This window comes from Aristolochia californica, unplaced genomic scaffold (genome assembly GCF_029961685.1).
Source record: "Aristolochia californica isolate CCGP_79_NKW_82.1479 unplaced genomic scaffold, dmAriCali1.0.hap1 SCAF_4, whole genome shotgun sequence".
Taxonomy (NCBI): domain Eukaryota; kingdom Viridiplantae; phylum Streptophyta; class Magnoliopsida; order Piperales; family Aristolochiaceae; genus Aristolochia; species Aristolochia californica.
This window is the reverse complement of record NW_027182103.1, coordinates 46,899,842-46,913,900: the sequence shown is the minus strand read 5'-3', so window position 1 is coordinate 46,913,900 and position 14,059 is coordinate 46,899,842. Positions and strand designations below refer to the sequence as shown.

At 39.6% G+C, this 14,059-nt stretch overlaps 2 protein-coding genes across 3 annotated transcripts; both read right to left on the bottom strand.

Annotated features, from left to right (window-relative positions):
• Positions 1 to 1,627: 1,627 nt before the first annotated feature.
• Positions 1,628 to 8,999, bottom strand: LOC137963822 (blue-light photoreceptor PHR2-like). 2 transcript variants are annotated; one of them, XM_068811027.1, is made up of 4 exons: positions 7,465 to 8,997; positions 3,017 to 3,240; positions 2,777 to 2,875; positions 1,628 to 1,977 (listed from the first exon to the last, which is right to left on the bottom strand). In XM_068811027.1, exons 1-4 carry the CDS (start codon positions 8,440 to 8,442, stop codon positions 1,896 to 1,898), a joined length of 1,383 nt encoding a protein of 460 aa, XP_068667128.1. In that variant the 5' UTR covers positions 8,443 to 8,997; the 3' UTR covers positions 1,628 to 1,895. The 2 variants fall into 2 exon arrangements, with proteins under 2 accessions (XP_068667128.1, XP_068667129.1); XM_068811028.1 differs by lacking the exon at positions 2,777 to 2,875 and having other exon boundaries at positions 7,465 to 8,999.
• A 654-nt stretch (positions 9,000 to 9,653) lies between these two features.
• Positions 9,654 to 13,589, bottom strand: LOC137962962 (beta-amylase 3, chloroplastic-like). The gene is made up of 4 exons (XM_068810117.1): positions 12,962 to 13,589; positions 10,996 to 11,206; positions 10,785 to 10,901; positions 9,654 to 10,677 (listed from the first exon to the last, which is right to left on the bottom strand). The coding sequence occupies exons 1-4, from the start codon at positions 13,486 to 13,488 to the stop codon at positions 9,880 to 9,882; spliced, it is 1,653 nt and encodes a 550-aa protein (XP_068666218.1). The 5' UTR covers positions 13,489 to 13,589; the 3' UTR covers positions 9,654 to 9,879.
• Positions 13,590 to 14,059: the final 470 nt, after the last annotated feature.

The window sequence follows — 14,059 nt, the reverse complement described above, 5'->3', positions numbered from 1 at the left end:
AGAGCCATTGGACTTTTCTTCTGGGGCATATAGTTTAGAAACAGCATAGATTGCAGCAGAAATTAAATTAAACATCCCCTTGGAGACAAAATATTAGCAGCAATGATGGTCGTTGCATTGAATTAAGATTGTATTGATGAGCCTACTAAAAACAAAACAAGCTGAACGTCACATTGTCGTTAAAAGGAACAACAGAGGGCCCTAATGCTTAATCTTCTCAAAACATTTGTTCGAGAATAGATACCTCCCAATGCGTATAGTTAAATCCTTAATCCCCAGCTTTCACAGTAGCGATTACTGTCACTGCTTAGTGTAATTTCCTTGCAGTATATCAGTGGTTCCAGTTGTTATCACCTCCTATTCTTATTATGCATTTGGAGAATCCTCCGCAAAGCAGTACATCAATCCAAAGTGTAACAGCAGTTTCCTTATTTTCGCGAGAATCTCTTACGTAAGACATGCATTATAACTTCTGAAAGAAGTCTGATCTAGTTTATATTACTCAGAACCAGAACTACCATCTTGTTACAGTAGCCCTCCATCTGTGGAGCATTTTCCTTGAATGCCTGGTTTGTCTGCTTAACAATGAGTGCTTGAAGAGGCCGCAGTCAACTTCGTAAAATGACCGTCCCTGTTGGCAGAGTTGAATACGGGTTCCGTTTCCTTTTTTGAGAGTTGATTGTGGTTTGATTTTTAACTTCTTTTCGAAACTGAGAACGAAAGAGCCATGGAAAAGGGGGGTTCACCCACAGCCACAACCACCACCACCACCACCGCCGCACTGTTGTCATGGAGTTTAATGGATGAATGAGCAGAGGAAGATTAGACCAAGATCTGTTCACGAGAGATACGGAGAAGTGGTGGCCGTCATATCATATCACCATATGTTAAAAGGGCAGAGGCACTACCGTCTAAAGTAGTCCACAAATTTATTAAATAATGGGTTAGTCTCATTTCTCACTCTCCTTCTGTCCTCTTCTACCCATCAAGGAAGACAATGACTTCCACAAATTTCTCCTCCCCATTATCCAATTCACTGATCCTCTCGCTTGCAATCCCGTCCTTACTGTAGCAAACCAACTTTCGCTTTGGGCAAGCTTGATTTTTACCTCGTGTATGCCAGTCTTCTCCAGCAGACTCTTTCTGACGAGAAAAGAGGGAAAAAGTTTCGTATGATGCGGAGATCATTCAACTTTACAAGACAGAACATGTTGATGGGCAAGCGATAAGCTTCAACATTCAGATCTCGGTGTACGATGATGGACGAGTGACGCCAATCAGACGCAAACAGGTTAAAACATGGCAGAGCCGCCCCCATTAAAAATGTGGCTTTTTTTGGTTGGTTTGGCTATCAAGACAGGCGTCAAGCACCAAAGGTGCATTTGGCTGCCACCTTTGACAACGAACCATGTCTAATGAAGCAGATAATGTTTGGGCGAATCCATAACAACGCCTAGTTAGTAAACATGACTGCACATGATTGATGATATGCTTTTATGAACATCACCACCATCGAACCACCAAGTACATGAATGAAGGTCTATGTGGTGTCTTACAACTAAGAGCGCGTCCATTTCACTCCATGAGACTGCTGAAATTTGCCAAATGTTGGTAGTAAACAAGGGAATAATAATGAAGAACAGTATTAGGATTTACTATCGCTTTCCATTTTCTCATCCTTTGATTCAACTTCTCACAGGATCTCTGATTGCCTCCACAAAATCCCACATTCTGTCTGAAGATTATAAACCAAATTGGACACCATCAAAGATGTTGATAAGTCAAACATTTCTGAGGAATGGTGGTCACAAAAGTGAAGCAGACATGGAGAACACCACCAGCTGCACATTAAAACTCGGAAAGCCTACTTCATCAGAAGATTACACTTCATGTTTTTAAGCGAGAGCACCAGTGCAAGCAGTAGCTGGAGCCACATCGACCTTCCTCTTGGCAGAGCTGTATTTCTTGGTAATGAACCTGAAAGGGGAGAAACAGTACAAAACACATGTTTTATATCCATTGGATTGTAACCAGGTTCTTCTGAGCAACATCCTAAAAGCTCATGTGATAAGCCGAGGATAAAAAACTCTAACAGTTTCAAAAGGTGGAATGAACGGGGATGCAACAAATTACAAGCATTGTAGCCTCCTCCTCTCTTCTCATCAGTTAGTTATCAAATGTTGCAGGCAAAGCCTTGAGGAAGACTAAGCAATCATTTTTCAATATCATCTAGATTTTGAACAAGGAGGCTATTTACTCAAGTCAGAAAGTTTTTTTTCTTTTATCTTTTATAACAATGAGATAATTACAATAAGAGGAACTCCTGGGAGAGGAATGAGAAGCTATTGATTAAACTTTGATTTTCAGTTCTCTAACTAAAACCCATTAGATCAGCATGATTATTAATAAAATCTTCTCAGAAGTGATTAAACTGATACTGAAATTAAAAGTTGTTATGGTAAAATCAAAGTAACAACCTCTTCTTTCATGGACCACTACTGAATGAATGCAATGTGAGCCATCCACATTCCTAAGAATGGACAGCTGGGCACATCCAAGGAGTTCATACATTTCTTTACCAAACCCATCTGCCAAATGTTTGGGTTGACAACATGAATCCTAATTCCAGTTATACTCTCTTACTGCTAGTAGTAGGCTATTTAAGGAATGCACAGAGAAAAACTAACTAAAAAAGAAACTGAAAGATCTACCAACAACACCTGTTGTTATTGTCACTGTATTTATTATTATTTCAATCTTATGAGATTGAACATACCTAAAGAAATCCCTCCATAACAACTCAAACATCAGCCAATTCATCCCATTGTCAGCTTTTGGACCATCACGCTTCTGACCCGAGGAAGCAGATATGGTTCTACAGAGAAAATTTTTGAGACCCACATTACAAGGCTAAGTAACCGGAAAATAGAAAAAAAAAAAAAAAAACAGATGAGAGAATCCTCACTAAAAAACAAGGAGTGGAGGCAAAAGGAAAAAAATAAAGCCGAGCAGATACCTGTTCACAGATTTCTTTAACTCGTCAAACATGAAACGTGGAGATAGACACCCCATGGCTAGCCATGGTGAAATTTTGCATGAAAAGTTTGCACCATAGATATTATCTCCAAAATTCTCTAATTTGTTCGGCTGAGCCCGGTACTCAGCAGCAAACTTCTGTAGTCTCTGCAGTGCCTCAGTTTCACCCCCCACAAGAGAAGCATTTGCAGCAGGTTTTCCCCCCTAGCCAACATCACATCATACATAAGTCACATAAGCATTTAAGACAAAAACAAAATCACAAGCAGAAATGAAAATCAAATGAAGTTTTAAATAAATGGTTGCAAAGTATTGGTAAGTAAAGAAGTCCACCGGTCATAGTTCTACATGTGCTTCATGTCTCAAACTAGTTGTCTGAGAGCAGGAGCCCATCCCACACTGGTTTGGACAATGAAAATATCCTATCCTCGAAAAGGTCTCTTAACTTTAACTAGTCATTTTGGGAGGAATCAATCCAATACTAACACTAAGCAAATAATTTTTGGGTAGTATAAAAAAAATAAACAATTAATCATCTGGTTATTAGTAGAAATAATGCAGTAGTTACCAAGTATGGACGACCAAGGGACTTAAGCTGCAACTTTTTTAACAAAGATGAGAAAAGAGAAGGCCCCGTTAGGGATGGCAAAGAGCAAAGCCGGTTCGCCAACAGTTCAAGTTCATTTAGTATTAACTCGGTTTGGCTTAGTTTTTAACCAAACTAGAGTTGAGTCCGAAACTTTAAAATGACTGGGTTTCTTAACCCAGCTCGTCAATTGGAATAAGCCAAACTCCAACATGATTGAGTTTGGCTCAGAGCTCGTGTCAACTTCCAAGTTTCAAATATCCCTGTTCTGATTTCACCGATTTCGCATTAAATGCCTATTAGAATACAATTCTCTCCATTTTTTATTCTTTTCTCTAACGTATTTAATGCTTCTCTCCTTTTTATATGACTTCATTTTCTCTGATGTTATCTTCTTCAACCTTCATCATCCCTATCCCCCAGAGTCAACCATTATATGGAAGTAACAAGCAAGAGTTGGAGGAAGACACCACAGTGGCTGGCGATGCCCACTGCACTGTGCGACCTGATTATGATAACAATGTTTTGCTGGAGGTACACAAGAAGTATTAGATTTTTTAAAATGGAAAAGCTATAGACTTGAGAATGTGACTTGCACCAAGGAGAGACTGCCATGATACGCCTCTTCCTCTTTCCCTCTTCTCTTCTTTCTTATATTATCTCCCCTTTTTACATCTTTTTCTTAATTCTTCCTCTTCACAAATCTTGAATCTAGGAGCTGCCCCTGTTAAAGAGATAGGGGGACGATTGCCTCTTCTAAATTCCTACTTTCTTTCCCATGGTCAAGTAGCTTGAACTCAAGGTATTTTGTTCAAACCAAACTCCATGTCATGTATAGGCATGAATTCGAGTTCAAGCTCAAGCTCGAGGAAGAACGTGGTGATATTAGTCTGAGCCAAACTCAAGCATATCATGGTTCGAACTCAGCTCAGCCCGTTGCCACCCCTAACCTTGTTAATGCACAAGGAATGTTCAGAGAGACATTTCCTAGAGAGTGCCCAAACCAAACTCTTACATAGGAAATGTTCAGGTGGAATCCACAATACCTAGAGAAGGTGAATAACCCTATTTATGCATAAAATGAAAGAAAAGTGAGCAAAGGTGGCATGGCAATATCCTCCATCTTAACCTTAGCGTGGGCATACAAGGTTATATATCCCTACCTTTCCATACCTTCCACACATTCTCTAAAAAATGTAGATCAACCTAGAGTGAACATTCTTCCTTCGGTAATCTATCTTCTTTTTGGTTCAGCCCATTGATATCCCATAAATACTAGTGGATATAGGGATGAACATCTGCATGTTGGTTTCTCTTAGTGGAGCATTGACCCAAGATACAGGAAATTTGTTCTGATGCCTACAATAAAAATGAGCATCACACCATCTGAGAGCGATTCACAAAGAAGGATGGTTAGTGCACAAATTCCATTGTATACAACATCATGTATTGGCATGCAGAGATTTTCTTGATAAAAATCAACAATTGGAACCTGGACGAGAATGCAGTGTTTTTCAGTTTGGCCAACAACTAACTATTCCACACCACATACTGACTGCTGGCCCTTGAAAAGTGAAACAGGTTACTTTGATAAAATTTCAAATTCCCTAGAACAGGATGTTTCAGGTACTAATATACCAGGAATCTATCAACTTGCACCGTTCACAAGTGCCAACCAAATGACTTTCTCAAAAAATGTAGGAAATTGTCTCATTCCCCAGAAAGGGAAGGGAGTCATAGATAAACTGCATAATTATCTCATTCCCTACAAGTTTTTCTTTATTTTTTCTGTGGTTAATTAGCATCTTTTTTTTTTCCTAGCTGTACCTCTCCTCCCTCAGAGCCATCTCAATGGAATTTTACTCATTGTTATAAAAAAGAGCCTATCATCTACCACAGAATCTCATCTTCTTCAGCAAGTTAGACATTCCAAAGGCTGATCTCTTTCAGCTCTGGTGCAGTGCAAGTGTCAATCAGACTACAGACATCTTTTTAAAAAAAAAGCAGACTATAGACATCATACAGCTTGAACAGGATTACAATTAGGTACTAAACTTTTCATTCTTTTCTCTCCCTTGAAATGTAAGTACTGACATTGTATTTTAGTGCCAGCGTACTTCACCAATCTATCGACAGGACCGCTCAAAAGTCAACATAAGTGAAATACAACTAAAAAATTCAATAGCATCCAATGGTGTTTAATTAAATAACTCAATAGTATACAAATAATTGCAGCTTCATGAGTACACCCATACTCTTGCTTCTAGTCTCACAACCGGCTGGAGCCAACGGAAGATGCAAAAAATATCTTTAATGTTGGTCCATATTGTGCAAAAGTGACCCCCTTCTTCACCCTCATGCAATTTATTAGGACAACTGAAACCTTACATTCTATCAAAGACTTACCATCACCAACTGTTTTGGTCACAAATAAAAGTTAATCAAAAAACTTTCAGCCCTTTTAATGGCAAGTACTGTGTTGTCAGCCATTAACCTGTATAATACTAGTCTTGTCCTGCCATGTCTATGGACTAAAACCAAAGAAACTCAAGTCACTAAAGTTGCCTATCAAACAGAGCCGATAAGGAGACTCGAGAGCCTTGACCAAGTTGCAAAATTATGATGCTACAAAGTTACTCACAGACACGGTACATAAATTTATAGACACATAATAAACACAACATATTCATGAAAAGATAAATACTATAAATATCATCAAATTTATTGAATATAAAAATCATTTTATGAAATATTTAAAAAAACTGCAATCTATGCATTTTTTTTGTTTTTTGGATGTTGATTGTGCCCCTCTCCCCTTTCAACAGAAGACTTCACCCTAGAACCCCCTCCTTTCCCCCCCTGGCTGTTGAACCAGAGGCCCATTCCGCAATCATAAATCATGCATCTAATTTTAGTTCTTAAAATCTTACAACATATAAGATTATCCACAAGTATCCTAACATCTTGTTACACAAACATATAAAAATGCTAATATGTTAGACACAATGGGAAGCTTTTCCTAACCAAATGAGCCAGCTGAGTCTCTCATGTTAACTTGAATAGGCAGAGTTCAATACCAAGCTGGCAAAACTCAATTAGTCGGCTTAATATTGTTCAGCATCTTAGCTTTCCAAAAACTACTCAGTTTTCCCACTAATCCAAGAGAGTCAAAACAACACACACCAAGTCTCAGTAATTGATCCAAATCAGCCACAATAGAAGTCTTATAAACTCTCAAAGAAGCCTTACAAACTCTCATTCTAAATCAGATTGGACAAACCAGAAACTATGAACAGAGCGTCACCATAATTATGGTAAGGTTTATAAAACACAACAGATAAATCCAATTGGCAGTTAGAATAAATAAAACAACAAAACAACTGGCAGTGTTAATCTCACATTCTGGAACTTCATAAAATATGGAAATACTGAATTTGAAAGAGGCATTTCGTTCCTAAGAAGACTAACTGGAATGACTCAGAAACCTCCCATGCATAAGTTCTTCACTTGTCTATGCATTTTTCTTTAGACAGTCAAATATAAGCTGCACTGGGAAGTATTTGTAGCTTTCATAAAAACACTTTGGTCTTGCAAGAAGACTATGCCTTTAAATCCACAAACCATCTATAGAGATAATGCAAGAACTATATAGGAAACTATGAAGACAAAATTTGTTAAAGCTAAATGACCAGTTGATTACTCTGAACTGATGCTTAAAATCACACTGTAAAGTTGCCGATTGACCTCATTCTATTTTCAAATTGACAACAAAGAAAGTAGATTAAAAAACTGCAGGATCACACAAAGCATAAGAGAAGACAAATTTTGAAGAAGCTTCAGACCTGAGGCATGGTGGCAGTTGGGCTAAGCCCAAGATCGACCAAGCTCGGAATCTCCCCGACATCAACATCCCCCTTGGCCGGCAACCCCTTCAACTGATCCGAAGCTTTAATCGTCTTCCTAACCTCCAAGCCCTGTAACCTCTCCCTAAACCCGCCATAATTAGACGGCATATCCTCCACCTTAAACGGCAAATCGTCAATATGATATAGCGTACTCCCCCAAAAGTACTTAGTCTCTATTCCTTCCTCCTTCATAACCTCCTCAATCCTCTCCTCAGCCCTGACCTCATCATGCGTCACCTCCCTGTGTACGTAAACAGCTTCGGCCCCGACGGCTTTAGCCAATTCAAGAAGGACGGATTCAGGCTTACCTGTTCGGACGACGAGGTCGGAACCACGAGACTGAAGATTCCTGCGTAGGTCGGAGACGGATTGGATGAGGAAGGTAGCGCGATAAGGTCCAGTCTTGTCGAAGCCGGATGAAGATTTGCCGTAGTCCCTGGGGTCAAAGCAGTAAACGGGGAGGACGGAGAGGGAGTCGTTGAGGGCGGCGCTGAGGGCCTCATTGTCATGAAGGCGAAGGTCATTGCGGAACCAGAAGACAGTAGCGCGTCGGAGGCCGAATGGATTGGAGGGGTCAGGCGAACGGCGTGAGCGGCTGAAGAGAGGAGACTGAAGAGGTACAGCAGAGATAGTTGACTTGATGGATGATTTGGAAGGAGCGGAAGAGGCGGAGAGAGAAATATGGGAGAGCGAAGAGATTTGAGATGGGATTTTAAGCTTGCAGGATGGAAGAGAGAGGAGAGAACTGGCAGGCTTCAGAGGGAGGAGTAGATGGGAGAGGGAGAGAGAAATGGAGGCCGTAGAGAGAAGGGGAGAGGGTTTAAAAGAGGCCAAGGTGGTGACTTCGGCTTCTTCTTCTACTTCTCGAATTGGGTCTTCTTGAACCTTGGGATTGGGATCCATGGAAGAAGACATTCACTCTGCTTTTGTTAACCTTTCTGAGAAAATACAGTGAAGACAAACAGAGAGGGGGGAGAGAGAACCGAGAAGCAAGCAGGCAGTAATTTATTCGATTAGCAGCAGAAGAACAACACCAACCCAGTGCCACCAACCCCCAGAAGCAGACCTTGCAAGCTCTCGAGCCGTTTATTACCCGTTTATCTGTTTCTACTTTTGGTCGTAGTTCTGTCCTCCAGCCGTGTAATGTAGTATAGATGGTAGATCGAACTTCAAACTATCTCACTCGATCCGACTCGCATATATAATCTCCTTTATCCTCATTACGATCTCCATCCACGCTAGTTTCGACATTTGCTAAATCCATTGGTAATTAGAAACTCTCTCGATAAATCCAATGGCGGACTTTCGTATGACATCATATCACAAGCCATTTCGACACTTACAAGTGCTTATCACCAGGGAAGCAGGTTCTTTCAACAAACTTACATTTCTCTATTATCCTCTCATGCGTTGATCATGGCGGCATACCCAACTATGCGGTGGGCAGAATGGGAGCAGCACCCGCCACCAGCATACAGAGACGACATAACACAGCAACAGCTTCACGGATAACTGAAAAATGCTTAAATGATAACGTAAACCCAGCAAGTAAATAATAATTAAGCTTTTTCTTAACCAGCTGCTATAAGTGAGTTCTTGTCTGCAGCTAGTTCCCTCAGGAAACTTCAACTTGAATCATAATCACATAGTTCATCCTAGAACAGTTCTATCAAAGTAATTTTTCTTAAACTAAGTTGCCTTTTAATAGGCATTCGGCGCTAGGAGATAAAGCTCGCAGTATGTACTTACCCATTTTACAACAACACACCCCAAACCCCCCTTCAGATGGTACAGAAATCTCTACTCATTTGCCTGAAACAATATGCCTCAGGAAATGCATATGATATTCAGGCACACTAGAAGGTGTGGATGCCTGTAAGCTCTTAAAATTCAAACACAGTTTTTTTAAAAAAAAAAAATTTTTTTTTTTTTTTAAAGAATCTCCTTTTAGTAGAAGCTTTTACAATTTCAATCAACAAAATAACTTTCTAGCGAGATGGTAAAAAACAAGTGGGTATTCTGACCGATTGAACACAGAAACCTCCACAAATCAGAGACTTTTCAAAATTGCTGATACACGAACCACTAAACTGATCTTTATCAACAGAGAAATAGAACTCCAGAAAAATTTGCAGGCAAAGAAAATTACAAAGAAAGTCTGTACAAGGACTGGAATATTTATCCTCAGTTAAAAACTACATCATGCACAGTTACAGAATATCCCACCAAAAGTACAATGAACCCACAAAAGCGCAAAAGAAAAACCTTGCACTCAGTAGCATTTCATTGGTTGTTTCACTTCCAAAAATATACAACATTTGACGACAGTTTACATAAATCAGGGAAGAGCTTTCAGTAATATGCAAAAGCTTTTCCACGAACTTCCTCCCAAGATGCAGAAGATGATGAGAGAGAGAGTTCGCTTCTCCTAGAATCCAATTTGGCCTGAAAGGTCCTGGCATCTGACATCTGTTTCACAAACCTTGTAAAGCGTGTCCAATTATGACTCTCGAACAGATGTTTACTCATTCTCACAAAGTTAAAAGAAAAAGATTGTCCACCCCCTGCTGAATACAGCTTCGAGCTCTTTATAACCTGTTTCATGGAAGGCTCATCTAACCTTGCCACAAAATTTTCACCTTCAAGAGATATCCCACACAATATTGCAGCAAATATGAGTTGCCGGAGGAACCCTTCTGGACTGCTGTTTGGAGTAACCTCCTCTTCTTCGGAGTTTTGGACATCGAAGCATGTACAGCACAATGTCATTCTATACTTGGCAAGCACTTGGGCTATAGGGAGGTATCCATCTCTATTTGATGTGTTGTAATAGCCAGCAGTTAATTCAGACGGATGAGATTTTGTGCTATAGTGCCAGTGTATTGCAGCAACTTTTGCCGACATTTTCACACCAGTACCCCAGAAGATGGTGTCTGCTGCCATACACAGCCTCTCACCATGAAGAAGTAGCATCCCAGAATACCACTCGAGAAAGAATTGACCATAAGGTGTATTCCACGAACCATCACTTTTAAAGAAACTGGTCTCTTCTGGATTTTGCATCAAGTTGCCAGCACCAAGTGGGCCACCACGCCCCCATTCACGCATCCCAATTTTTTGTGCACAAGCATTCAGTGAAGCAAGCATATACTAAATCATATAGAGAAAACATGTTTTATTTCCAAAGATGAACTGAATAAAGGGCAAACATCACTTGCTGACAATAAGATAACATAATGTGTGAATAAAAACCTTACCTTATCATAGCATTGAAACTCTCCAAGCTCTCGTGTGCGCCACACACTTGACAGTTTCTCTGACGGGCATGATGGATATCTTAGTTCACCAGCAGGACCCATCCCCACTTGAATACCCTACAAAATGAAATGCTATTACAGGTAAAATAGCTGTTTCAAAATGTTGCAAGACATACCAAATACAAGAACTTTACAAGCAAGGATATCTTACCGTTATGACAACTCCAAGATATTTTCTGAAATTTTCCCTGAAATCCCTCATAAAATCTGAGTAAGCTTGGATGGGAGAACGACCCCTAAGACGAGGAAGAATATCAGACCCCAAGGAAATATACTCCAGATTCCTTCTTCCAAACCTGTCAGAGTAAGCCAAATCTGGATCTTTGTCCATCTCCTCAAGTATCCAATGAGGAAGGGGGATCCTTTTTGGGGCACAAAGATAGCAAAACTTTTCAGTTATAAAAGAAAATCATGACTCTAAACAAACAAGGACAAATATACAGTAGACAGAAATTGGGAGGTAGACTTTGTTATTACACCCTCTGTAGATGAAAATTCAATATTTTATTTCTATCCAGTGAAGTGATGATTATCTTTGTGTGCCATGAAATATAACTTCACCATGATTGCATTAAAATACAAGCGAAGAGATAGGTAATGCCATTCACAATATAAAGAATAATACAACAAATTTTTAATTAGATTTATGTTAAAACTGAATTATTAGACGATTCATGTTGACAAACTTGAGACAAAAATTAATTCTTTAACTAGATGTGTGTTGAAACTGAATTTTTTATTAGATGATTTATGTGGACAAAGCTCAGATAAAAGCAATGACGAGGATGGTGGTGCCACGCAGATCCTACAACAAGAGGTTCATGAAGAGAACCCAACATAAAGAAAATTATAAAACAAAGAAGTGAATCACAGGTTTATAAGGAAAGAGAAAGCACTCTTTATGCATTAAGGACAAAAATAATCCTCTACAAATGAAACCATACAGTTATACATATTTGGAAAAGAGCAATATCTTCATACTTTACCAGGCAAGTACATCATGAATTAAGGGTAAATAATTCTTAATTAAAATATACTGCTCTGTGCAAAATAAGACTTGGCATGAGGTTAATATTAAATCACCTGGGTTACTATGGTTTTGTGCAGTCAACGTAAACAGCAATGAAACGAGTTATTTAGAGGAGGGACAGAAGACAGAGAGACAATTGCCCCCTTTTTTCCCATAAATATTTATTTTCCCTCAATTCTACTTCTGCTCATATGAAACATAGGGTCTAGTTTTATCATTACCAATTGTAGATGGTTCATAGACAATTTATATTGCATTGAACATAAAAAATAAAAAAATAAAAAAATATTTTTAGTTCGGTTTTGCAGAACTTACAATATTCATGCTGGCAAAAAAAATAATAATAATGCACTCAGACCTTTGAACTAGTTGTAGTTTTAAGGGCCGGAAAAAAAGCCTTCCTCTGGAAACAAAAAGCCAAATCCCTCAAGAAGAAAAACAATTTCAGAAAGTTTCAAGAAGTTAATGACTTTGGAATTTCTTGAGGAGTGCAGCTACATGCCACTATTCCAAATTAAATTTCCAGAAAAGTATGAAATGAGAAAGTTAAACGATACGGTTTCAAATGGCTCAGGATGCCAAAACCATCTCTAAAGATACAAAAACAAGAGAAAAGTAAACAATTTCCAACGACGATAAGCTCGTGCTGCAAATTAATAACACCATTACTTTTAAACCAAAGTAGCGCTTTAGGAATATAACTCAAGCCATCGGTAATATGTCTCAATTGGCCGAAGATTTACAATGCAATTCATAATGGCCTAAAAAATTCCACATTTCCCTCGGGTTTTCCACAACTATAACTCGCATCGTTATGTAGCTTCCACTATTTACAGGCAACAGCAAATCATCAGGTTAGTCTTGTCAGTAGATAGATGAATAAACGCCAAGCAGATTGGTTGTTCGGCTAATACATAACGAGTTGAAATCCACCACAAACATAATTCTAACGTAATCAAGAAAAGATTGAACAGAGGAAACTCCTATAGAACAGAGGCACTCGAATGACCGAGATTTCAAAGGGAGCTCATATTTCTCCATTTTGAAACCCAGCCAATACTTGGTATTAGACATTGTAGTTGCTTACCAAGGGGAGTCATCAGGGCCTCGGCCGCACTGATGAAATGCCATGACGGCACGCACCTTGAGCCCGTACCTACCCGCCAAATCAACGATATCCAAATAGCCGCCCCAATCATAAACCCTAGGCCCATCCCTCTCGACAATCCCCCACCAAACTTCGACGACAATCCCTTCGACTCCGGCGGCCATCAACGCCATGAAAGACGCGCCCATCGCCTTTTTCCGCTTCATCTGCCCCATCAAATTAACGACATCTGGCGGCAAAGTGACGAAGACGGGCGCGGCCTTGGTGGACCGCGAGTGAGACGGGAAGCTATAGTGAAGCTCAAAATGATCTTCCGGGAAAACGGAGCCCGAAGAGGGTTTGGACGAGTAGAAACGGGAAGAGACGGTGAGACGAGGAGGCAAGCGGCCAGGAACAGAGGAGCGGAGCCCAGGAAGCGGTGACACCCGGCCATGCCGCGGTGAGTCGTAATGGGTGTAAGACAAGGTCGCAGCAATGCTGGAAGTAGAAGGGGAGGCGATCGCCATGACAATGACTAATGTTCTCGGAAATGAAGGATCCGGTATCAGCTTTTCAGGTATCTTTCTTTATACGCTTGGGAATTTGTGAAGCAATTAGGAGACCGGTTGCCAGGGAACCGTGGGATTTTATATTTTATATTTATAGTGTGGCGTCAGAATTCAGAAAGGCGGAAGAAGGGAAGCGGATTGCATGATAATTCAGAGGAGAGAAGAGAATCGAGACGACCGAAAAAGCGACTGACGATCAGATGATGAAATCGCCCTCGTTCGAATAATAGGACGTGATAAAAGCTCGCTACACGTCCTGGTCCCTGACATTCCCATCCCCAGATAAAATTTTCAGGAAATATAAAAAATGTATTTCGAGTAGAAATATATATTCCTTAGCTGGAAATTTTATTAAAATATTTATAATTTTCAGATAATTTTTTCAGCTAAGACGAGTTGGAAAATCATATAAAATATTTTAATAAGTATTTGACAATTCATGTTGTAATACTTTTTAGGTAATTTTTTATGATAATTTATCGAATAAATATGATAATATATGAGATTGATTAGTCTATTCAATTTTCCT

Coding starts and splice junctions, on each gene's coding strand:
- LOC137963822 (XM_068811027.1), bottom strand. CDS start 8,442: ATGTCTTCTTCCATGGATCCCAATCCCAAGGTTCAAGAAGACCCAATT. Junction 3,241..7,464: donor CAACTGCCACCATGCCTCAG/GTCTGAAGCTTC, acceptor GATGTTGGCTAG/GGGGGAAAACCTGCTGCAAA. Junction 2,876..3,016: donor TTAAAGAAATCTGTGAACAG/GTATCTGCTCGG, acceptor TTTTCTCTGTAG/AACCATATCTGCTTCCTCGG.
- LOC137962962 (XM_068810117.1), bottom strand. CDS start 13,488: ATGGCGATCGCCTCCCCTTCTACTTCCAGCATTGCTGCGACCTTGTCT. Junction 11,207..12,961: donor GGCCCTGATGACTCCCCTTG/GTAAGCAACTAC, acceptor TGCCCCAAAAAG/GATCCCCCTTCCTCATTGGA. Junction 10,902..10,995: donor ATCTTGGAGTTGTCATAACG/GTAAGATATCCT, acceptor TTCATTTTGTAG/GGTATTCAAGTGGGGATGGG.